Source organism: Micropterus salmoides, unplaced genomic scaffold (assembly GCF_014851395.1).
Source record: "Micropterus salmoides isolate LMB-PRFRI ecotype aquatic unplaced genomic scaffold, ASM1485139v1 Ms_hic_scaffold_4, whole genome shotgun sequence".
NCBI classification, from domain to species: domain Eukaryota; kingdom Metazoa; phylum Chordata; class Actinopteri; order Centrarchiformes; family Centrarchidae; genus Micropterus; species Micropterus salmoides.
Window position 1 is genome coordinate 16,091,167 of NW_024043372.1, and position 24,795 is coordinate 16,115,961.

At 40.0% G+C, this 24,795-nt stretch overlaps 1 protein-coding gene and 1 long non-coding RNA gene across 2 annotated transcripts in view; one reads left to right on the plus strand and one right to left on the minus strand.

Moving 5' to 3' along the window:
* Nucleotides 1–24,795, minus strand: part of LOC119885418 — an 82,730-nt gene extending 57,935 nt beyond the window's left edge. Inside the window, exons 1-2 of the long non-coding RNA XR_005441338.1 lie at nucleotides 24,274–24,795; nucleotides 8,157–8,229 (exon numbers count right to left, since the gene is read on the minus strand). This is a non-coding gene — a long non-coding RNA (uncharacterized LOC119885418). The remainder of the gene's footprint in view (nucleotides 1–8,156; nucleotides 8,230–24,273) is intronic.
* Nucleotides 250–10,433, plus strand: LOC119885417 (cytochrome c oxidase subunit NDUFA4). The gene is made up of 4 exons (XM_038695443.1): nucleotides 250–477; nucleotides 5,246–5,331; nucleotides 7,949–8,012; nucleotides 10,206–10,433. Exons 1-4 carry the CDS (start codon nucleotides 436–438, stop codon nucleotides 10,260–10,262), a joined length of 249 nt encoding a protein of 82 aa, XP_038551371.1. The 5' UTR covers nucleotides 250–435; the 3' UTR covers nucleotides 10,263–10,433.

Genomic DNA, 24,795 nt, shown 5'->3' on the forward strand with positions numbered 1-24,795 from the left:
GCTAGCACTACTGCCGCATCTAAATGAGGAAATGTTTGGAAAATGTCAGTCTCTATCTGTGTGGAAACCTGCAGTTTTGTGGTTGTGTAACAAAACAATTTAGGACACTGAGTACCGAATGAGCCTCAGTGGAAACATACAGTGTCCTCAACAGATGTGATTATGAGGATTAGGACTGTCTCTCCCTCTCCCCCCTGACCCTCCAATGGGAGGGAGGGCGGGCGACAGAGTGGAGGGGAGAGATTGGCAACAGTTTCACTGCTCTAGCCAACATACTATACTTCAGCTAACAAACAACTCTTTCTATAAATCTGCACAGAGACATTCATTCATAAGGATACATTCGTCAGACTTTAGCTGTCAGCTTTTCTTTTTGTATGGTTTTATTTTTATTTGGGGGATTTATTTGCTTCTTCTTTAAGAAGAATAATAAAGATGATTAAGACCATGTTTCAACATGCGAAGAAACATCCGGGGGTAGGTTGCATCATATTCCCATTTCTATTGAGCTTTGTGAATATTTCAATGACTATTTCAACCTTATGTCAAACTCCTCAATTCAAATTATATAAATACGACCCATTTGAGTTGTTTTTCCAAAGCAAAAACAGAAGAAAACATTTGCTTCTAAAATGTGAGGATATAATGCTTTTTCTTGGTCTAATGTGATACAAAATGTAATACCTTTGTGTTTTGGGCTGTTGGTCAGACAAAACAAGCGATTATAAAATGTCACCTTGGGCTCTGGGAACTTGTGATGAGCATTTTGTAGACAAAACAATTAATTAATTAATTGAGAAAAAGATGAGAAGACTTCAATGATGAAAATAAGCGTTAGTTGCAGCACTACTACATTATTAACGTAAAATATCTGCCACAATAAATACTGGCATTAATATAATATCAAACCAAGACTATGAGATAAAAAAAGTGGATAAAAGTGGACATTTGAGTTTAGATTATTCTGCTACATAACTTAAAAACAATTCTAATTACTGATTTGATCATCTGAATTGTTAAAAACTAAAACTTTGGGGGCACATAATTACTTTATATGATTGGCATGTTAATTTGTTTTATTGCTATCGTAATAAAAATGAAGAAAGAGACGAAAAAAAAAAGACACAGAATCAGTCGGTGCTTGTTTTTTTTGTTTTTTTCTGTTGCCTCAGAGCTATGCTGAGGGTGACCCAAATTCATGGATTGACAGGGCTGGCTTGGCAGTGCACCAGAAAAGTAATAAGGGCAGCAACAGTATCGAACCCCAGCGAGTATAAAACACTTCCTATATCGGTCAGGCTGAATGATAAAAGGTGAAACACTCACTTGTGTGGCACGATATGAAGATATTAGCACTGGGGAGTGGACAGCTCCCAACACACAGGCTTGTCTTGATTATTAGAGAGTGTGTGCGTCTGTGTGTGTCAGTGATCAAAGCTGACCTGCTTCCGTGTTTTTGTGTGTGCATGGGTGTTTGTTTACTTCAGTGATCGAAGCAGAGTGTCTGCAGTCAAAGTATCTGTGCAGTGTTCACTGTGTGTGTGTGTGTGTGTGTGTGTGTGTGTGTGTGTGTGTGTTCACTGTGCGCACGCACGCACACACGTGCAGTGAAAACTTGGAGTGCACTATGAACTTTTTTCCGAGGTTAACTTGGAAGAAGTTGAGGAGTTCATAGTGAACTTGAACAATTCAGCAAACATAAAACCCATGAATCGCTGAAGTCATTCAACAACAAACAATCAGTGGTTTCACCATGTAAATTGTAAGGCATTGAGGCTTTTGTCTTTCATATATAACTGCAAATGCAATATCTGGGGGTTTTAGACTTTTGATTGAAAGAAAATATAAATAAATAGGACTTTGACGACATCACTTTGGCCTCTGAGAAATTGTGATGTAAAAATTGCATAAATTGAAATTCCAAGCAAACAAGTAATTTGAAGATCTCATCTTTCTTCTTCTGGGAAATGGATGTTTTCTGACATGAAAAAACGACTACAACTAAGGATTATTTTCGTTGTCGACTAATCAGTTATTTAATTATTTACATGGTTTAATTAGGATAAGGGGGTGACAAAAATAATCGTGACTACTCAACTAATCGAATAAATAATTATCTTTCAAGTGAATTACTGATATCCAACACACAGCCTAAGTAGCTAACTGCTTTCCTGTCATACATGCCTTCAGGGTGCTAGGGACCTGTTTGTAGCTCCAAGGGGGGCTTACAATATCTTCCAGTTTTGTGAAAAAACTAAACTGGACTGAACTAAACTGAATTGAGCTTGACATCCTGCAGCGACAAAGACTAAAACAAACACTGAAACTAATGAAAACTAAAACTAAGCATTTTCCCAAAAATAAAAACTAAACTATCAAACCCATGTTAAAAACTAATTCAAAACTAGCAATAACCTTGCATAGGATACTCCTATAATTCACTGATTTATTATTGCACTTAACGTGTTTGCCAACACAACTAAAAGAGCATTCTCTTAGCCAGCATCATCCATGAGACCTCAAAACCAAGAATGCAAAGAACTATGGATAGGCTGCTCCAGATAACAGCCAGGCTTTTTCACCCAAAACAATAAGCTCACAATCTGATTTACTGCCAAGTAAGTTTTAACTTTAAAACGTTTAAAGAGGTGGTATTATGCTTTGTGGCTTTTCCCCTCTCCTTTATTGAGTTATATATCTTTTTTGTGCATGTAACAAGTGAAAAAGTCCAAAGGCCAGCCGTCTGTCGTGAAAACACGACAGACTGTTGATTGGTCAGAGAGAATATTCACTATTCACTGCATCATCATTGCGTGCGCCAGTCAGAGGCCAGAAACAGAAAACTTTATATTTTACAGTTTTTGTATGCAATTTCATCACTAAATCCACTTCTGAGAAGTTTTGGAGGTAAGAAATCAGCGGTGTAGATATTGAATATTGACAGTTTTATAAGAAGTGATGGCGGAACAAAAATGTTTTTGAATATTTTCGGAGTTGAGGAGCTTCGCAAGTGGCTGTGGGGGATGCCTGTTCCAACCCGCGGGTGGTGTGTTTTTTGAAAATTAAACCATGTAAACCTGGTACAACCCCTAAATAAGATTTTGAACCTGAAAATGAGCATAATACCACCTCTTTAACTTTTAACAAAGATTTCTGATTTGGAACTATATAAAATAAAAGCACATTAAAAGTAAAGTACTATAACCAGCCAGATGTTTCTTGATTTATTTTAAAATGTTAAACCATTATTCAGATTGTAAAGATCGTCTCTCGGCAATGGCTGACAGATGGTCGAGCAGACATGCGATTGTAAAACCCCACCCAGAGGGCTCTGTGGGCGTGACAGGCCAACCTGGCTAGCAGCGCTAACCTCACGGGCATTTGTAGAGCTTCTCAATATTCAGGTTCTTCACAGCGGATTTCGCGCCACAAAACCTCTCAAAAGTGTATTTAGTATTTGAAATAGCGTACAAAACTTGTAAAAACAAACAAAAACCTTTTGCTGCTAGCCTCTTTCTCCGTTGCTATCTGCTTCTTGCATGAATGCTTCTTCTTCGTGAGTAGCCTTACAGTCAAGGCAGACAGTGGAAGTGATACTGCCGCCAGCACTTCCTGTAGTGCATTACCATTAGTAATGAACAACCACAAGTGTTCTTAATAAGAAGATTGCCATCTCCCCCCTTAAACGGCATCTTTGTAATGACACGACGACGACGATATTATTAATAATAATTCAAATTGCAAAACAAAACTGTTCGCGGTTGAAAGCTTTTTGCTGGTTGCACAAAGTTTACAATGGAAGACAATATTCTTTGTATCTCTGTGTGACAATGGCAGTACTTACAGCTGTGGAAAGAACACCTCTCCATAGTTCCCCATTCTTCCTTTGGCTTTTCGGCTAGCAGCTGTCTTGAACAACATTAACCTTAGTTCCGGTGTCGCTGACCTGCAGCACGGTCGTGCATGTTATAGTAATATGCGAAATGAAACAAACAAGCAGATCCAGCTCTGGAATGGGAGTTTATTATTAAGTCAACAAGAATTTAGAAACAATGCGTAATCTACACTGATACAGCGGTTGACTACAGTCTTCTGACCGACTACAGAAGCGCTTTTGCTCAGTGGCTGCGCACGCATCCAGTAGTGTTTGTATACAAGAAACCTGTCTATTAAACGATGAATTGAGTAAATAATTCGCCGATAGTCGGCAATGACAACAACTGATAGTTTCAGCCCTGCTGTGAATCTGTACAATACTGCTGTCAAGTACCTTCAGCATCTGATCACTTGAGTAAGAAAGTTTGAAGTGGGAGGTGTTAAATACTTGTGTGCCAAGTGGTTTGTTTGAGTCATCTCTCAACAGCAGCTTTAAAAAGGTAGTGAATATCAAAGTTTTATCACCAGACATCTCCTAATCAACAAGGCAAGTGGCAACGCAATCAGACAGAAGACAGATGTCTAGATACAGCCGAGTAGAGACATCCTTTAGTTCAACCTGATCAAACTGTCATCTCCCTACAGCTTAACTAGATCTGTGTGGGCTGAGAACAGCTGTTAGCCAGTGGTGTGACTCTCTCTCTCATACAGGGAGTATAATATCGCAAAGTAGACAGGAAATGCATGGTAGTGTAGTGTTGATGAATAGATGCTACGTGGTGAGAGGATTGACGCAGCTAAGCTTTGGGTGTTTAAGATGACATATTACATTATCCCCCTGTCCCCCTAATGTGCTTTTCTTTTTTAATTCCTGTCATCATCACCACCAATGTCAAGTGCAAGTGTGCACACATTCATGCCTGTGTGTGTTGGCTCATTTACGAGCATGTGTGTGTGTGTAAGTAAATGCATGTGTTTACGTGTGTCTCGCTCTCAGTTTGTGTGTGTCTCAGAGAGCGAGAGAGAGAGCGAGCGAGCGAGATGCTGTCGCTCAGTCTGACAGGTATAGTGCTGTGGAGCAGAGGCTGGCACACCCAGAGATGCGGCAGCTCTCTCTTCCACTGTGTCCTTGCCCATTCAACCCAGGCTGACAGTGAGCTGCCTCACACATGGCCTGGGCCTCATGCATATGGAGGAGGGCAGGGAGAGGGAAAAAAAAACTAGAACAACAACTATCTGTGTATGTGTGTTTGATGTGTTTATTTCACACAGGTGTATGTTAATGGTACATATCACAGCCGACCACTTGATTGTTTGTTTACCTTCATGTGTCTCTGGTCTCGAACTAATGCATTCCTCCTCTCCTCAGTTAATCCCGCAATTTTTCTTCCTGAGTGTGGGCATCACAGGGGCCACCCTCTATCTGATTCGTCTGGCGAGAGGACCTCATGTCATGTAAGACTGTCATCTTTCTACACTTAGAGCCATTGTAGTCTTAATCATGTAATCTTCCACCTTGCTTTTGATATTGTGAGATTTCACAGAATGTTCCAATCCAGTCAGCTGAATCCAAACCTTGCATAAATTAAGCTGCATTTCATTCGATTTAACGCTGCCAACAGAGTTGGGTTCCGATAGGTGGTCCCCTTTTGGATCTTGGTCCAGGTTGGCAATATGGGGGTGTAATAAGATTAAGATATACTTTATTAATCCCAGAGGGGAAACTCAATGTTTTTTTCCACTCTGTTATTATTATGTTATAATTTTACACACAGGTCCAAAAGACACACACATGCACAAAAAGGACCCATAGCAACACACAGAGAGATGTCAGAGTGAGGGGGTTCAGGGGCTTGTTCAAGGCCTCCTTCGGCAGTGTCCAGGAGCCGAACTGGCACCTCTCCAGCTACCAGTCCACACTCCGCAACTCTGGTCCGAACTGGATTCGAACCAGCAGTTCTCAGCGTAATCCTTACGGACTGAGCTACTGCCGCCCCAACTGCCTGAAACTGTTGATTGGTTGGTGAAACTGTTTGAAATGAATAGGCCTATAGGGCGGCTGTGGCTCAGGAGGTAGAGCGGGTTGAAAACTCTATGGAAAATAACACTATTTTATTAAGCAAATCATTAAGCTTAAGTCATTTAGCCAACAACAAGCCATATTTCTTTTAATTCATCGACTGAATGTTTAGCCTAAATAAATGTTTAAACACAAGCGGAATGCATTTGGTATATAATATAATCTCCTTTCAAAATGGGGGAATCCAAATTGGTACCTGGGTCATCCCGGTGTGTGTGTGTGTGTGTGTGTGTGTGTGTGTGTGTGTGTGTGTGTGTGTGTGTGTGTGTGTGTGTGTGTGTGTGTGTGTGTGTGTGTGTGTGTGTGTGTGTGTGTACGCCAGTGACGTCACTAATCAGGAGAGATTATAAGGGAGTGGAGCTCCTGTGTCCCCTTTCCTCTGTTGCATAAGCATTGTGCCAAAGTGTTTTTTTACCCACCAAAAGGAACATCACTGTCACACTGACTTAAATTTAATTTTCTAGCTTTTCTGTCATTATTTTCCTCCTTTTCTTCCTACAGTCAGTACATATTAATATTAAAGCGGGGCGTTTCACTGACCATTTATAGGCAACTATGGGCGTTTGAAAGATTGTACATGGAGCTTCCTCCCTCCCCTCATGCGCCACATTTCAAGCTAATTGTGTTTACATCACATTACTTAGAAGTGTACGTACACACAATTTTATAAGTTTGAATATTTTTGGTGTACGCCATTTTTGTCTTTTGGGTATATGTATACTTTTAGTAAGGTTTCTACGCACAGTTTTATAAATGAGACCCCAGAGCTGGGGGATCCTTCAAAAACATTTAGATCTACTGTATGGGAGCATTACAGTTTCCAGCTTAGTTACCTCAAACACATCCTCAGCATTTTTGTACTGCAAGTTTCTTACTTATTGGCCAATATCTCTGTGGTGAGTTAACATCTGCAGAAAATTTCAGCCAATTGATTTATAGATTGGATGTAATGATTGTATGACTAAATTCAAGTTCATGTTACTACATTCAGTTTCAAGTTTATTGGAATACAGCTTCAAACTAATAAATTCAATTTCAAATTATGCTATTCAGATTCAGTTTTTAATGAGATTATTCAAATTGAGGAATTTAAATTCAGATCTAAATTAATCAAATTCGGTTTTTACTGACACAAATATTAGCCCATAGTTGGGCCTTATTACAAAAGATGAAAGTGAAGCCTTTGATAAGGGATTTGAAAAATATTTGGATTAAATAAGCACATATTACGAGTTCAATGACTTTAATACTAGAATCAAAACAAAGATTTTTTGATAGCTACAGTTGTTGAATTAAAGATAATAAAAAATATGGCTGGCTGTGTTAGATTTTCGTCTCTCAGTTGCACCAACCACACTAAATTCAGTCTCTGAACACATACTGTAAAATGTGCACGGTTCATGTCCTATTTTGGACCACACAGAACCACTTGTTCTGGAGGTCAGCCATAAAGCCTGACCTCATCACCAGCTGGTGATAAGTGCTGTGGTCAGTGGCTGCCTCTCTCTCAGAGACTATCTAGTGTTTGTGGTAATGGAGAGACGGGGGGAGACATGCCCGCTCTGCCATCAGTCTCTCTGTCTTTTTGTTTGTGCTTTGGTGGCATGACGTGCTGCCAGAGGGGGGAAGAGGAGGGATGGACAGTCGCAGTGGAGTGCTGTGAAATCCAGACTTTGGTTAATGAACAGAGGAGCACTGCCAAGTCACTGGGCTGAGTTCACCTCATCTCATAATCACCCCCCCACTCATGTCTCCATCCAGCATCTATGTATTTATCTCCCTTTGTCGCTGTCCTTCTGTTCCTTTGTCTTTTTCCTCCTATTTGTTTAGATCTCGGCCTGTTTCTCTTCCAAGTCGTTTTCTCTGCATCTGCAGTTTATATTGCTTTTAGCCTACATCATATATGCCTCTATCATCATGCATGCCATTCTCATACTCATGTTCTGAATTTTCTCTTCGTTCTTCATGCCCTGAATCTTTCCACATTTGCAGCTTCTGGGACAAGAAGAACAACCCAGAGCCCTGGAACAAGCTCGACCCAACCTACCAGTACAAGGTAATTACTCTCCTGTCACAGACTCTGCGGCCATATGCACGCTCACACCAAACATGTCTTCCAGAAAACTAATCTAGATAAGAATAGAATTGTTTCATTGAGTCACTGAAAATCTCATTTCACCATCATCACTTAAAAACTTACCAAAATAGATTTGGACCATCCAATTCTGGAAAAATGTCAGATCAATATGGCTGCTTCCTGGCTTTCTTCACATCTGTTCAAATAAAAGGGAAAATAAAGTGTCTTTCAAAAACAAATTAAGGCAGATGGAAACGGAAGCTTTTAGTGGTCTGTATTAATTTGCCTTACCCTCTTGAACAGGGCCAGAGCCACAGACAAACTAATGAAAATATTAACACTGATCCAAAATAGAGCAGAAAAACAACCAACTGACAGGTCCCAGAAGAGGAGATCTGGATGATGTGTTTTTCAGAGAAAAGATCATTTTCTGAGGGTTTCAAGGCTGCACTGCTTGCCAGTGGAATGAAAGTCGCTTCAGACAAAAAGGTCAGGACACGGCATGTTTAATTCTCGATAACAAGGCAAAGGTCTCGCATCGAAATTCCGTTGAAGTCCAAACAATGATCGTAATGAGGGGGGGGGGGGGGGGGGGGGGGGGGAAAGAGGGGAGGGAGAAGGCTGGGGGGGGGCACAAGGGTTTTAATGGCAGACCAATCAAGAAAAATATTCAGGGAGAAAAATAATCACTGCCAGTGCAAAAATATGTGTTTATCGTGGTTGAAGGGATGTGATGAATGCGGAACACGTCCATGCAGTCACACAACATATCATCCATGATGATGACGACAGGCGGGTAACAAATTAAAGGACAAACCTGAATAAATAATGGTTCCACACTTCACTGTATGGGTACAATTAAGCAATTAACATCCAATCATCATCATCATCATCATGTGACATACATACAAATGCTGAGCAGGTCCAGATTATACTTTTGTATCAAAATTGCAAGACAAAAACATCTAGGTGACTTTGAAGGAGGGTTCATTGTTGGGGGCACGGATGGCAGGAGATTCAGTCACAGACTGCTCAACTGGCGAGTGTTTCAATCAGAACAGTGACTAAAGTGACATCTGCAATTAGATCTTACAGAAAGACATCAGTAAATAGGGTTGGGCGATGTCTACAAAATTTCCATCGCACGATGTCTGCTATGTCATCGGTGCGGGGCAGCAGTCGTCTTATGTGCATACATGCGTTCTCGCACAAACTTCAGAGAGGCAGGGCAAGACACACACACACCTACATTTGAGAGGTGTGTGTGTGTGTGTGTGTGTGTGTGTGTGTGTGTGTGTGTGTGTGTGTGTGTGTGTGTGTGTGTGTGTGTGTGTGTGTGTGTGTGTGTGTGTGTGTGTGTGTCAAAGCATGGGGAGAAGAGAATTCCGAGGCAGGTGCAAAGAATACTGTGGTCATTAAAAGCTGCTTTCACAGGACGTGAAAATTTTAGATTTTTTTTTGCTGGGGGCGCGAGGGTTTTACAAGCACATCAACGTCGTGATGTCTGTCAGCCATCGCCAATGGACAATGGCATTGTCTATCGGCTGGGGTCCAGGGAGAGTAGACAGGATGAGCGCTATTTCCAGTGGCGTAACAATTCTGCAAATTTCAATTTTAACTTTTAGGATAGCCTACTAAATGTTCTTATTTTATTTTAACATGTTTGTTAGTTTGTTGTAGCCTACAGTTTACTGAATAATTAATAAAATGTAGGCCATTTGTTTGTGTTGATCAGTAATGCAATTGTAAAATTTATAAACCACATAACTGCCACACTGCCATTGTCATCACTCAATTTAAAGTGCTCCCACACAGCTTCGGCATTTTCTTTTCCCTTTGATGTGAACTGGAGCTTTACATTCACTGCAGTGAGAGGGATGTCAGGCGTGCAGGGAAAAAACCTTGAATATTCGGGTCCAGCCCTACAATTCACCCATCCATATGGCACGAGAGGCCACTGAATGGTTTGAGTAAGAAAGTAATGTGAATCATATCATGGTAGATTGGTGTGTTTGGGTGAGTGCGTGCATGTTTGTGTCTATATTTGCACTAGTGGAAAAAGAAAATGTTCACCCCTGCGACTGTTTTCCTCCCCACGTTCTCCTAAAGACAGCACTGATGAATTTAATTTAAGCAAAACAGATTTAAATGTATTCCTCCTGCCTTCCACAGTTTTTGGCGGTCAACACAGACTACAAGAACCTGAAGAAAGATGGCCCTGACTTCTAAAGGTCCTCCAGGCAACTCCAGGGGCACCAAGTTTGGCTTGACCCCCTGCTGTGGCCTCAGTGATGTGAAACGTCTTCCTGAACATTTGCTCAGTCTTACCTCATGCTCCACGACAAGAGCTCTGAATTAACACTAACCTGCGAACAAAAACTAATAAAAGGTCATGTGAGATATAAGGCTGGTTCTTTAGTGCATGAGTATATACACAAGGTGGTACTTATGTTTGCTACTTTACTATTTATTTAGATGGTCCATATTCATCATAAAATATTTCACTTGGTGGATATTGGCCGAGAGGTCATAAGTTAGGGTCTGATACTGAAAAGCAAGTTTAGAACTAGTAATGATGCCAAAAGTCTTTCTTTAAAGCATTTCACATTTCGTAACCAAGAAAAGAACAGTGGTGAGCAAGGTCTGCAGCTCAAAGATAAGTGACACGACCAACACAACATCAAACTTCATCCGTTACTACAGAACCCATAAAGAAAGGTACGTTACGTGACTGTGGCTTTTTAGCTAACTTATAGGCTGTTCAAACGCATAGAAAGCTAGCATTAAGTTTATCCAGTTGTTTGGCTGCAGTTTGGTGCTGTTGTAACTTTATGTGACCACCTCCTAACATCCCTGGTGATAACAGGTCCTGATGACAGCTTTTTTTATGTGCCCACAACTGCTATGTTAAGTTCATACTCATGATACACCGTTTGAAAGCTAAAATCCTGGTGATCCTCATAGTAACTTAATCCACCGATAGATTATATTCCAACAAAAATGGTAACGTCAAATCCAGTAAAAACATTTAGTCCAAAACACATTATTCCATCAATAAATCCCCAGTGTCTGCTGCTGAATAGTTTCATATTTGCCGGCAGACATGGCTAGTTTGTCATTATAACTGTAATAACTCCAATTTGGATGCAAACAAATTATGCAATCTCATGTATTCAAGTTAGCCACTGAACTCTGACCTTTCGACTGACTGCTATTTCGACCAAATAGGAGCTCACATCACATCCACAGCCTACAACAGCTAACGAGAGCCCGCGCTGTAAGGAAGGGCCAGCCCCTATTATTTGGTGGGTAGGCAGAATGAATTGCAACCAATTGTGCCAATGACTGGCACTTTTTAAAATTTTGAAAATAACGCTATCCAACTTTAAGTAGGAAGTTCATGGTCTACCAGCAAAAAAAAAAACAAAAACACATCTGCGTCAATCTACAGCGTGATGCAACAGCAGTGTTGTTTTTGAAGCAAAAAACAACTAAACAAAAAACTGTAAAATATAAATTTTTCATGGCATTGGTATAAAATTTTTAATTTCACAGTAATGGTAAGAAAGAGGTTACCATAACTGACAAGTGTTTCTTTTACTCCATTTTTCTACCCCATTTCAATAATCAGTGAAGCCTATAGTAGACTAAATAATATAAAACCTGTGTATAGTTCAATATAGTTTGATCATTTTGGAAGATGTGAGAACATTGTGTGTTTCTGTTCTTACAGTTGAATTGCCACCTCTCAAACGGTTTAAACAAACTAAATTCCTAAGAATTTCATATGACTTGACTTGTGACTTGCTTGTCTTTCAAAGTAACTTGGGACTTGCTTGAGATTTGGATATTTGTGACTTACTCCCACCTCTGGAAAATAGTGGAGCATTTAGCAGCTAAAAAGACATATTTCCCTCAGACGTTGGTGCAAACTAAAACAAAACTAAAAGACAGTACAGCCACTGGCCTCAATCTGGAGGCGAGTGAATTTTGTAAAACCATGCTAAATTCATTTAAAGCGGTTTCTTTTCCGGTATGTCTCTCTTGGATGACACAGCTTCCACGTGCTTTTGAGAGAAAAGTTTTTTTAAACTGAATTTTGGCCCTGCTCAGGAAGTGATTCTACATTAAGTTACACATACTCTCAGGCAGCAATAGTTGTGCTGTTAATTTTGAGTGATCTATTATTTTAACAATCAATATCTAAAAGGGATATGTATGTTAGGCAATACCCTGAAAGGAATTTTGGGAGAATAGGGAGCTGAAAACAAATGTAAGAAATTAAAGCATATTAGATTAATCAATCAAGAATATTGAAAAAATCTGCTAAACATATTAAACAGTTATTCGGCACACTTCTGGGCCACTCTCTGGGAAATATTTACAAAGTGTCCTGCTTTGTAAAATACAGTGGAGACATTAAAGACAATCTAGTGCCAATATCTCACAGGTTCTTAAAAGTTTGTTGTTATGGAAAGGCTCAGTCTTATATTTGATAAAACAGTAGAGGACACCTCATCTACAGTAGGTTCTAAAGGTTAAGGACAATATCCTGGCTCACTAAGCCACCCTGCTGCTAAACTAATAAAAGTCTGTGACATTTCTATGCACACCATGAACAGCCAATATCTGTTAATGAACTATTAACACAAAATCAAAATCTTGCTTTTAATTTCCAGGGGAAAAAAACATTTACGGAGCTCATTACATCACAAATCCAGCTCTTCTAGGACAAGTAAGTCACACATGCTGAGATATGATGTTGCAGATGAAGAGGACCAAAATAGAAATCAATCATGAGAGATGAAGATTTGTGTGGGTCATAGAGTTCTTTTAAACTAGTTTTCAGTCCCAGAAAGATGCAGTCCAAAGAGACACATCACTGAAGGGTTTGATCACTGCTTGTCTGTAAAAACCAAAACATTAATTTTCCACTTCGGTATGAAGCAGGAAAATGACAAGACTCCGAATCAGTAGTTTCTCCAAATATGCCTCCTGCTGGCTTAAGTCTCCCATGTTGGAGAGTTCATTGAATGATAAATGTTTGTCTGTGTGCTGTGCGCCCGTGTGTGTGTGTGTCTCTCTCTCACACACACACACACACACACACACACACACACACAGTATCACTGGACACCAAACAACATAAAATCCCGCTCTAATGGCACACAAACTGTCTCAATGTCAGACCCCTGGGTTCTCCTAATACACTCCTTAATAGACAATCTATGTTCCCGACCCTGCATGGGCCCATTTATGTGTGTGTGCGCGCCTGCTCCTTTTAAACAGCAATATGCTTCCTGCAACAGTGTGGTGACCTGCCCAGTGGGTATTGTCTGTTGCTGGCTTGTGTGTGTGGCACACACACACACACACACACACACACACACACACACACACACACGGGAACAAAACCTGCTGACAGGTAATCAGTGAGGCCAAAGCATCACACTGGGGCATAATCACAAGGTCACTCTCTCTCTCTCACACACACACTCACACACCCACACCCACCCCCCAACCCGAACAGCTTTACAGGTCGTCATGATTGCATTGCCTCTGTGTGTTAGTATCAGTGTAAAAACTTTAAGGTAGAGGGTGACGCCAGCATCTCACCATCAAACAATTTACCAATTTTGGTGACAATCGGGTTTATTGCCAAGTACATTTTCACATATGAGGAATTTGCCTTGGTATGAATTGGTGCTTACAGTACACATAAATAGTAATATAAATATATAAAAAGTAAGGAGATCTAAAAAATTATACAAAAACAATACTATTACTATAATACAATGCTGACAAGTATGTGAAAAAGTTGGCAACATAAGCATAAAGCACAGTTAAGCATTGTTGTAAAGTGTGGGAGTCAGTCAGGAGAGTGTATGAGAGTTTGGGGAGTCACTGACAGTGTGGACCCGGCCTTGTTGAGGAAGCCCACTGCCATCGGAAAGAAACTGTTCTTGTGGCGAGAGGTTTTGGTCCTGATGGACCGCAGCCTCCTTCCAGAGGAGAGTCTGAAACAGTTTGTGTCTGAGGTGGGGTCAGCTGCAATCTTTCCTGCACACCTCAGAGTCCTCAAGGCGTACAGGTCCTGAAGTGATGGAAGATTGCAGCCAATCACCTTCTCTGCAGAGCGAATGATACGCTGCAGTCTGCCTTTGTCCCTGGCTGAGGCAGCAGTGTACCAGATGGTGATGGAGGAGGTGAGGATGGACTCAATGATGGCGGTGTAGAAGTGCACCATCATTGTCTTTGGCAGGCTGAACTTCTTCAGCTGCCGCAGAAAGTACATCCTCTGCTGGGCCTTCTTGGAGAGGGAGGTGATGTTCAGCTCCCACTTGAGGTCCTGGGAGATTATGCTGCCCAGGAAGCAGAAGGAGTTCACAGTGGCGACTGGGGAGTCACACAGGATGATGGGGGAGGGTGGGGCTAGGTTCTTTCTGAAGTCTGCGACCATCTCCACGATCTTCAGAGCATTGAAGACAGTGATGATAGCAGTTATGTAGTATCTTTTTTTTTTTTTTTTTTATGCAATTCACATTCTCCCCATTTAGCAAGTGCGGCTCTGAAAGTAGAGAAGGTCGTCCACTAATCATGAGATATTTGTATTGTCTACACTGAAGTCTGTGTCTGATTTTATTTTTATCATTGTGATTTTGTAAGTACATTGTGAGCAATGTACAATCCAGAGTCAAATTCCTCGTATGTGTACACATACCTGGCAATAAAGCCGATTCTGATTATGTTGGCGGTTCGATCCCCGGCTTATCCATTCTGCACGTCTAAGTGTCCTTGGGCAAGATACTGAACCCCAAAGTGCCATCGGTGTGTGAGCGTGTGTGCATGTATTCGTTTCTGATGAGCAGTTTGCACCTTGCATGGTAGCCACTGCCATCAGAGTATGAATGTGTGTGAACGGAGTGAATGCGACATGTAGTGAGTGTGAAGCGCATTTAGTGGTCGAAGACAATAAAAGGCGCTGGTCCATTTACAAAGCACTTGTTTTCAAAAACATCACCTGAACACACTGTCCCATCCCAAATGTGTGTTCTAAGAGGTCTTTAGCTAATAACATGTTTTGCTTTCCTGCTTTCGCCATTTTCCCAACTCATGTTACCGATAATAGGACTATAGAGCTGAATTACTACATTGATGGCTTTAACAGTGTCAACACACCCACGCAGTCCTTTTTGAAAACAGCAAACATTAAGGCAGACATGCAGTCACAATCAGGCCTCAGTAAGCAGCGAAGTATGGCAGTGTGTGATTAAGATCTCAGTTTTACAAACACAGGTTGTGTTTGTCATTTTTCTACCTCAGAAGTAGAAGGGAGAGCACTTCCTCAACACACAGATACTTGGGCACTTGTCAGAGAGAGTGAGGCAAGAAGGAGGGAGGGAGACCATCTCCTCTTTGCATCCTCTCTGATGAGCAAGAGTAGGTATTTTTAGATGAGGATTAATTTTAATGGTTGAGATAAGAAGTTGGAGTTGTGGGCGGAGGAGAGACGGATAAATAAGTAAATAGGACATGCCGCAAAACAGAAGGCAGTGGTGGCAGCATCGGGGTAGTGTGGCTGTTGTTGCGAGGCCCTGGGCAGATCCACTGATCCAGTGGAGATAGTGAGGCCTTTCATCCTTTAATGTTTTCTCCCAGAGGTGATCCATGAAAATCAAAGAGCAAACCAGTGTTTGTCCATAACTGCAAATGGAGAGACCTCTCGTAAAGGAGAGGTTGTGAGGTTAGATGGTGCTTTTGTTCCCGACTTTCATTTCCAACAAAAGTATCATCTTAAATGTGTTCTATGCATAGACTGTATAAAAGAAGTGGACGTAGCCACTGTGACGTCACACATTGGCTTGTGGACTACCGTTTTGAAGCCCAGAGTCTGGCATTTTGGCCGTCAGAACCAGAAGTGACCGCATTCAGAAATGGTGACACATGTCTACACATTGCTATGCCTGACAGGTCATTGTGGTTGTGACTTGTCAAGGATAAGGAAGCCACGTCCTAAAACATTCCCTGCTTGATCATCTCTTTTACTCTAAAGGGGACCATCATTTCCTAAATAAACATCATGCCGTATTGAAGACTTGAAAGGATTTGCTGAGATAATAAATCGAGTGAGACATAGGGTAAATTTCTCATATCGAATTTTTTTTTTTTCCGAAGTAGTGGAGTCAGCTCCTGCTGGCCTTTAAAAGGAATACAGGTTCAAGGGACTTCACTTTTGGGCTATCTAAGGTCCACGTACTGACCTAGTGATGACATATTCACAAAACCATGTTTTGAGAAACAAAAATGCTATTTTTGATCACTTCAGAACGAAGCTAAGAAAAACTGCTACATTTGTAAAACTGAAAAATACCTTGTTGTGGTATGTTTCAGGGTTCACAAAGCCTTGAGCATTAAATAACGTATAATAACAAAAAAAAAATTCACGGGTGTACAAAAACAGACTGCAGAGTTGTAAAGAACCTACTTAGTAGAGTTTCATTTCCACAAGGGAGGACTGCAATTTTAAATCTTTAAAAAAGGTCAAACCACAGGGCATCCTGGTGATCTAGGAGGTTTGTGTGTGTGTGTGTGTGTGTGTGTGTTCTGTGCGTGTTTACAACATAATATGTCTGTGTGTAATTTTCAAAGTAATCAGATGTCTGATGTTGAAGAATGTGCTGGCATTGCTTGACTGGTAAATTATGTTAACTGGTCAATTATGTTAACTGGCCTGTTTGGAAGTAAAAAGTAAAAGTTTGTTTTTGTCGCATATGGCTGACCTTTATGTAAGTGACAGTAGCTGACAGTACATCCTCGTAGTACTCACTCAGTCTTTGGCAGATTTGAAAGCAGGGATATTTAAATATTACTACACCTTTCTATTATTGACTACTTCACTGACATTAGAACAAATGCACTTATAAAGCTTTTAATACGTGTATTTTACTCAGGTTTAGGTGTTTGTGTGTCAACCTGTTCACTACATCTGCCCACTAAAACATAAAAAACAAATTTGATATAGTAAAAGATGACAATCCCAATTTAAAGTAGAGCCCGGCCGATATGGTATTTTTTAGTCTGATGACAATTTTGATAGCCAATATATCGGCTGATACAAGCAGCTCGCAGATATATTTAGAATACGTTAAACAATATAATTTACTGCTCATTAAGAACGTTAGCGCTATACTGATAAACATGCCATTGGCTTTGTGGCTAATTTACGAATGGGCAGCGTTAGCTGCTGTAAGTGATGTTAGAGAATATTTAGAAGTAATGAACTGGGGAGAAATGAGGACTGTTCACTAGAAGTGCCGCGCTGTTTCAGAAATACATCTACCACACGTCTGTCAGCGAAACATTAGCCTCTACCAATCACCTACTGTAACATTAAACATCCTGCTGTGACCCAGGAGAGTGCAGTGAAAAACGGTCAGTTAGCAAGTCTGGTATGAATGTTTTCAGGAGGAGAGGAGAAGTGATGAAGTTTGTTTTTATTATTATTTAAGTCACGTAACTGACGTGACAAATGACCAACTCACCTTTAAAACTGAGCTATAAAAAGGAGCTACTCACCGTAGTTCCGGCAGACTGAGGGTGTTTCTCTTAAGGGAGAACGTTCCTGCTAGTCGTTCTTGGAAGAATGAACTTGCATAGTCACCAGCACACATAACGCTGCTGACGGTTTGAGACGATGCGTTCTTGCTGGTATTGCGCAATACCAAGGGCAGAGGTCGCCTGCATTGCTCTAATTATAACAGCCAGGCTTTATCCCCCAAAACAAAAAGCTCAGAATCGGGTTAAATGTAGGCTTTAACTTAACAAGATATATTTGCACAGACATAAAAATTATATAAAATAAAAGCAAATAAAAGGCAAATACTGTGACCATAACTCTACTGTACACTAGCAATGTAATGTCTAATAAAGTTCCACAAGACCAGATTTTTCGATTCGCTATCATTTTTAGTAAAACTGCCAATATTCGACATCTACACAGTTTATTTCTTGCCTCAAAACTTCTCAGAAGTGGATTTAGTGGTGAAAATACGTTCTGTTGTTGGCCTCTCTCTCAGCTTCTTGCCATCACTCTGTCGCTTGAATGCCGAAATGAATGCTGGGATCTCTGTGTCGTCAAGTTCGAACAAGTTACCAACTGATGTATCCTCGGCAAAATGGGCGTGTCAAGAACACTTTGGGGAATTTGAACCGTTCTTGCCAAAATGCAAACTTGTGTACTGGGACAGCACTTGAGCCACGAAAGATTACGTTTCACAAGTACAGACAAGAACACAGATTGAGAAAGGCCCTGAGCTCAGCTGATGTTTTGTTATGTGGTGCTGCACTATTTTGAACAGAGGAGCTGCAAAGCGCCCTCTGGTGGGCAAACTATGCAACACTTATGACCTGAGGGAAGGATCCGACTGTTTCTTTAATAGTCATATCAGCTGTTAAAAATGCCGATGCAGATATAGCAGCAAGTAGCTTATATTGGCCGATAATATCCGCAAAACGATAAATCAGTCGGGCTCTAATTTAAAGACCATGGGCCATTTACATGTAATCAAGCTTTTTCCAGAGCTTTCAACCCTTTCACATGACTTGCGTCAGCAGATGGAGCATATTTATTCATCAACTGGCAAAAGGACGAAGATCTTCTAATTAGATTTAACTACTATGTAAATTTGTGATTAAAGCAATAGTTCAGGATATTTGAAGTGGGGCTGTATGAAGTACGTATCCATTATTACTTGACTATGGATAAGTAGATGGTGGTCGGCGTGTCTTTTAGGTGGCTAAAACACATTTTGCTGCTGACCCTGTCCACAGCAGTAGATTGCTTAGCTTCTGTACCGGTACAGCTTGTTTCTCCAAGCTGGAGATGCGCTGACTGCCATTTACTGCAGTAATACGCTGACCATGGATAAGTATCCCATACAGACCCACTTCAAAAATCCCAAACTATCCCTTCACAGCAATAGTATTAAATAATTGTATTTATACAGGCAGGTTCTTGCAAAAATATACTGTCCATAAGGCAAAGAAAGAACTTGATATCTGCCCCAGCAGTGATTCCAGTCCCATTGCAGATGTTTTGAAAAAAAAATTTTCCAGGTTAGTTTATAGAGAATTCATAGTGAAGTTTCTTCCAAGAAATTCAACATGCCCCATCTTTGATGTGTGGCATATGCTAGTTTTAGTGTTTATAGGTTAACAACACAGATTATTCAATAGTAAAATCTATTTAAAACCGGAATGAAATAATATAGTTAAAGTTCAACATTTTAATCATACATATGGTGACATGGTTTTGTATTCCCATCTTTCTGTCTGATGAGAATATCGCTATGCTTTAGTAAAGTAGTTTTTTCAGACTTTATATAAAGTTTGCTGAGCTGACCAATACAGATCACCAAACCACAACACAAGCGAGCCACACAAGCAGCACAGACAACAGCACATCCCACTAAAAATATGACAATGTACAAGGTAACATCCTGCTTATATGAATTCCTAAATATGCCAGCGGCATGTTTATAATATACAGCATGAGAATAGCTCACACTGTGTGAAAAGCAGGACAAAGAATTATGCTGCATTGGCAGTCTTGTTCCTAGAATCCCTCACCGCTTCAGGAGCCAGAAGAGTTCCCATTGAGTTCGAGGTGGTGAAAAAAAAAACAAAAAAAAAAACACAACAGGTTTCAATTATTGGCTCCCTACTGAAGGTGTGACAAAATGTTTGTTTACTTGGAGGTTAAAAAAAAGATATAATAATCTCTCTCTCTCTTTCTCTCTCTCTGACATGCATGCACAATCTCACTGCCTACATCAACAGACTGGTTCTGATCTAGTTTCCACATCCAGATCTGGGAACTGTTGCATAAATAATTGTTAGGGGGTAAGATTTCTTCAGCCTCCTAAGTACCAAGTAACATTAATCCAGCAATAGTGTAGATGCAAAGACAAAAACATAGCCTTTCTGTCAAATAAACATTTTAGATTGCTTTATGAAATAAACCCATAGTTTTATGAACCTGACCCAGTAAAAAAGTTTTTTTAACTAATCACAGAAATTAGCAAAATAGGGCATACAGTGTCACTTGACATAGTGGGAAAAGCACAGATGTCAAGTTAACCAGTGAGCCAGCATGCACAATACCATCACGCTGAGAATGAAGCAGCTACAGTAACTTTCAGCCATTGTGTTTTGCAGTTTTACACCTACTGTGACATATTAAAAACTCAAAGATATTCCTTTTTAGTTTGTGTTTAAAAGAACGTTAAGTTTTCAAACAAGTCTGAATGCACTTATTGCAAGTCACTTTGGGCATAAGAGTCTGCCAAATGAATGTCTTAAAGGCATAAAAACTGTTTACAGTTAGTAAGTTTTTGTTTGCTACCTTAAGTGAGACGATGTAACTTTTGAAAGAAAAAAAAACATGTTCTTACACATGTGTATGTTATTGTTAAATGTTACAATTCTTCTCTACCCCTACACTTATTTTTACTTTAACTATTCCTTTAATTTTGTTATACATTACAGCAGCATTGGCTTAACTGTTTTTACAGTAGATACAGTAAAGTGTTACAGGAAGAAATATTTTACTAATGTTATTAGCAGCAGTAGTAGCAGGTGCAGTAGTAAGGAAGGATTGGGACGGCGATTAGGATTATTGGACATGCAGACAACACCCACACACTGAAGTGATGCCTCTTACACCATGAGGAGCGCTCATGTTGATAATTACAGCGCATTAGTATGGCTTGGATGTCTGAATAGGATTTGGAACATTACATCCGGTCAGCTCTTTCTATCTATATTTAGATCGTTTTACTATCATATCAACTTCTGTCAGGTTTAATTGTGGCAAGTATTGAAGTGACAGAGGTACATTCATGCATACTGTATCCACAGATACATATACTTTACATACACACACACACACACACACCCCCCCCCACTGAAGAAACATTTCAAATTAATTGCTGACATTGTCATTTATCCCTCTCGTCATTAAACAGACATGATTTATTGTCAGATCAGCCATCAAGGGAACTGAATTTTATCATCTTTTCATTTCGAACATTTCATTGTGTGTGTGTGTGTGTGTGTGCGCTTCTATAACAGCAGAGGGCAGATTAGAAGGGAGTTTTAAGGCTTTGATATATGACCAACATTATGAGCAAATGTAGCAGATGGGTTATACTGTGTACAATTATGACAATTACATCTGAAGAGTACTTTTTCTTGCTCATGGCCTATTCATTTTACAGAGTGATTTTACGATCTGTTCTGCTGCTGAAAGATATCGCTCATCTGTGTTGCTTCTCATTGTGTTCACTCCTCTAAAAGAGAAGGCTCCTTTATATAAAATGAACAAAAAACTGCAAGGGGGACTTAAATTCCCCGACCTAAATGCATTTTGATGCAACACCAACAATGCTGCCTGTAAACGTTAGCATGTACACGTACACATTGTAGCTTCTCAAAGCAGTTTCCATTATCAGCAATATTCACAAAAGTGACAATGTCTTCTGTTTAAGTGTGTGCCGTGATGCACAGATAATATTGGTCTCAGTAGGCATTGTTAACAAACCTGACAAAAAGACAGTGGGTACACGTCCGTGTTCATGTCTTCAAGTAGCTGTTAGCACATCAAACAAAAACTGATTAAATATTCTTCAGCGATAACAAATTTGGTAAAGCTTTTACTGTGAATTGCCCAATACTGAACTAACCGATGGAAGAATTGATTAATTACATTACATTTAGCTGACGCTTTTATCCAAAGCGACTTACAATTGCTATACATATCAGAGGTTGCATGCCTCTGGAGCAACTAGGGGTTGTCTTGCTCAGGGACAATATTTTGCTATACTGCAGGCAAAAATGAATGATAGTTTTTAACTGGAAGAAAACTGTTGCACCTACAATTGATGCTTGGATCAATAATACGGCGTAATGAATGTCAGTGTAAAAAATAACAAATTGGGTATTCAAGGGAATTTAGGAACCATTTTATGATTTCTTTTAAAAACATGGAGATATAGGAAAGCTTATACAGGAGAGAAACAGGACAGGAAAAAAATGAAAATAACTTTGTGTATTTATATCGTTACTTTGTTAGAGGTACCACTGAATTGTGTGATTGATATTGTCAGCTTTATTGATTTTCACTCTAAACGCAAGGGAGATGTTGTATTTTACATTAAGGCTGCAAATCACAGTATGGCCAAGTGCAATATCCAAATTACAGCCCAATCAATAATTTAAATATATAATAAAATCGATGTGCCAATATGAGATAATTGCAGATGAATTGGTATCAGTGTTTATACCAGGCATAAATGACAATTAAAGAAATGGAGAGAGAGGCCTTAAATCATGTTATGAGTGTTGTCCTTGCAAAGTTTGTTCACAAGAGGGCACTCTGCAACTCCACTGTTGGCAACACACGTTTGGAGGCCACAAATTCACCACAAAACACAGTAATCAGCTGTACTTTTGTTCAAAGTACCCTTTTAAACTGCATTACGTCATGTTATCTTGGTGAGATCTCATAACTACACATAACAAATGTTAGGGATAATCTTTGGACTTCCAACAAGTTTTTTTTTTTAAAACTGTCTTCATCACAATCCTGTAAACAAACTAGTCAGTCAGCTAACTCATCTGGAACTGATTTTTTAAATATCAATGGAGAGTATAGCAACAATTTAATGTGCATGAATGACCATTAGGGGCTTTTACCGATTGTGGTTTGATTCTATGACATGCTAAAATGTCCACTGAAATGACCTCATGATACATGTACGAATGCTCAATTTAGTGCTCAGATAAACAAATACTAACACATACAACTCAAATTGCTCTATCAATGAGTAAGTGCAGTGTAGATATTTTTGCCATCAAGGCACTGACCTCTTCACCCATGCAAGCACTCATTAAACTCAGCACAGTAGAAACTGTGAAGTGATAATAATAATCAGGGAGAGGTGTTACAGGTGCCAGTAATATACCCTCCACCAAAACTGCATATTAAAAAAAAAAAGTGTACAGAGCCCAATACCAGCTTTTATGTGAAATCTACTACTACGAACCCTGCACCACCGATTGCTGCCCAGCATGACACCTCCAGTAGCCTATATTTGTCCAGCACAGGTGGAAGTCTTGACTCACTTTGCTGATTTGAATCAGGTCATTTAGTTCAGTTCAAAGATTCGTAATCACGGACTATGCAGTTCCTTTGCTTTTTTCCCCACTAAGCCAAGTGTTCACATCACTTTTCAAATGCTCTTCATAGTCGTATGTACGTTAGCACGCATCACTGTTGATGAGGCCAGGTTCAGTACATTCATTTTGTTGCTGGTCCAGGCTGTTATATTAAGTTTAATGAGGTTAATAGCTCGGAAAAGCTACTGATTTGTTAAGTGACTAATGATGATTCAATTTAGTCAGCTCAGTTTAAAGATTCGCTCCCAAAGATGCATTTGTACATGCACTGCTGCACTGAACACCTATACTGTGTAGTGTTTAGGGAATAGAGACTGATAACTCCAAGCAGAGCAATCCACCTGTTATGCAGCAGCAGGCTAAGGATAAGTATTTATTTATACATCTTAAAATTATTGAAATTAATGGTTTTGAGCAGGCAACTCTCTCATAAAATGTTATGCGACACTGTGCAGCTGCATTGAATGTTGCTGCTGCAGCTGCATAAATCTCACAAAAGGTAAGGCCTGAAAAACAGTAAAGCAAACGGTCACATGAACTCATTGGTTTCAGCTGAAATATTTCTCTCATGTGAAGCCTTTATCTCAAGGTACTTGTTTGAATGTGGTGGGTGCAAGGCAAAAGTCATGTTAATATACAATATTACTTGACAATTGGTCAAGCTATATGTGGGAATTATGACACAATTCAGGCCATTAACACTTCTAATGCTCAAAAATATGTTTTCCAACATGTATGTCAACTAGTAAACGGAATGACGTTATACTGCAGGTGTCAAACAATCAACCAAAGGGAAAGTAACCTCAAACCACTGAGAAAGTATTTCACAATTAACACAAAAGCAAATACTGCACTGTAGATGATAGCCAGAATAAGATCAACAGCAACTAGCAGGCACCAACAAAAGCAGATCAGCATGAGCAAACAGCCAGAGAGCTACATCGGACAAGCAACTTGTCCAACTCATGACAGGCATGTTAGAAAAAAAACAACTAACACTTACTTGAAGCAGTGATGCCCGGCATCTTAACAGGTAGCAAGGTAAACCCTTTGGAACAGTGCCTCTAAGTTTCAAGTGGCGGCAACGGTCCTTGAACACAGCAGCTAAGTTAAATGGTAACAGTTAGCTTCTTAATAAAAAAGCCACTTGACCAGTGAAAGCAGCAGCAGCGGTGTTTTTAGCAGTGTTACAGGTGAGTTGTGACGCCGCAAGTGAACATGGGCGACGGCTTAATTAGTCTGCCCAATCAAAAAGGGTGCGTTGGATTTGTGTTGCGGCTAGTTACAGGAACTAACGTTATGCTAGTTCCGAACTAGCTTTCAGGCCCACAATTGTCCTTTTAAACAGTCTCCTGGAAGGACAATACATACAAGTCTTGTTACCTGTGTTATGGTAAATCTAGTGACTTACGGATAACCGTTGGGGAAACACATCTAACACCGGAAGTGGAGGACGCAAACAAACTATGACTTAATTTGGCTAATTGTAACTAAACTTCTAATCCTGTTTGTCAACCTCTCACAG

Coding starts and splice junctions, on each gene's coding strand:
- LOC119885417 (XM_038695443.1), top strand. CDS start 436: ATGATTAAGACCATGTTTCAACATGCGAAGAAACATCCGGGG. Junction 478..5,245: donor ATGCGAAGAAACATCCGGGG/GTAGGTTGCATC, acceptor TCCTCTCCTCAG/TTAATCCCGCAATTTTTCTT. Junction 8,013..10,205: donor ACCCAACCTACCAGTACAAG/GTAATTACTCTC, acceptor TGCCTTCCACAG/TTTTTGGCGGTCAACACAGA.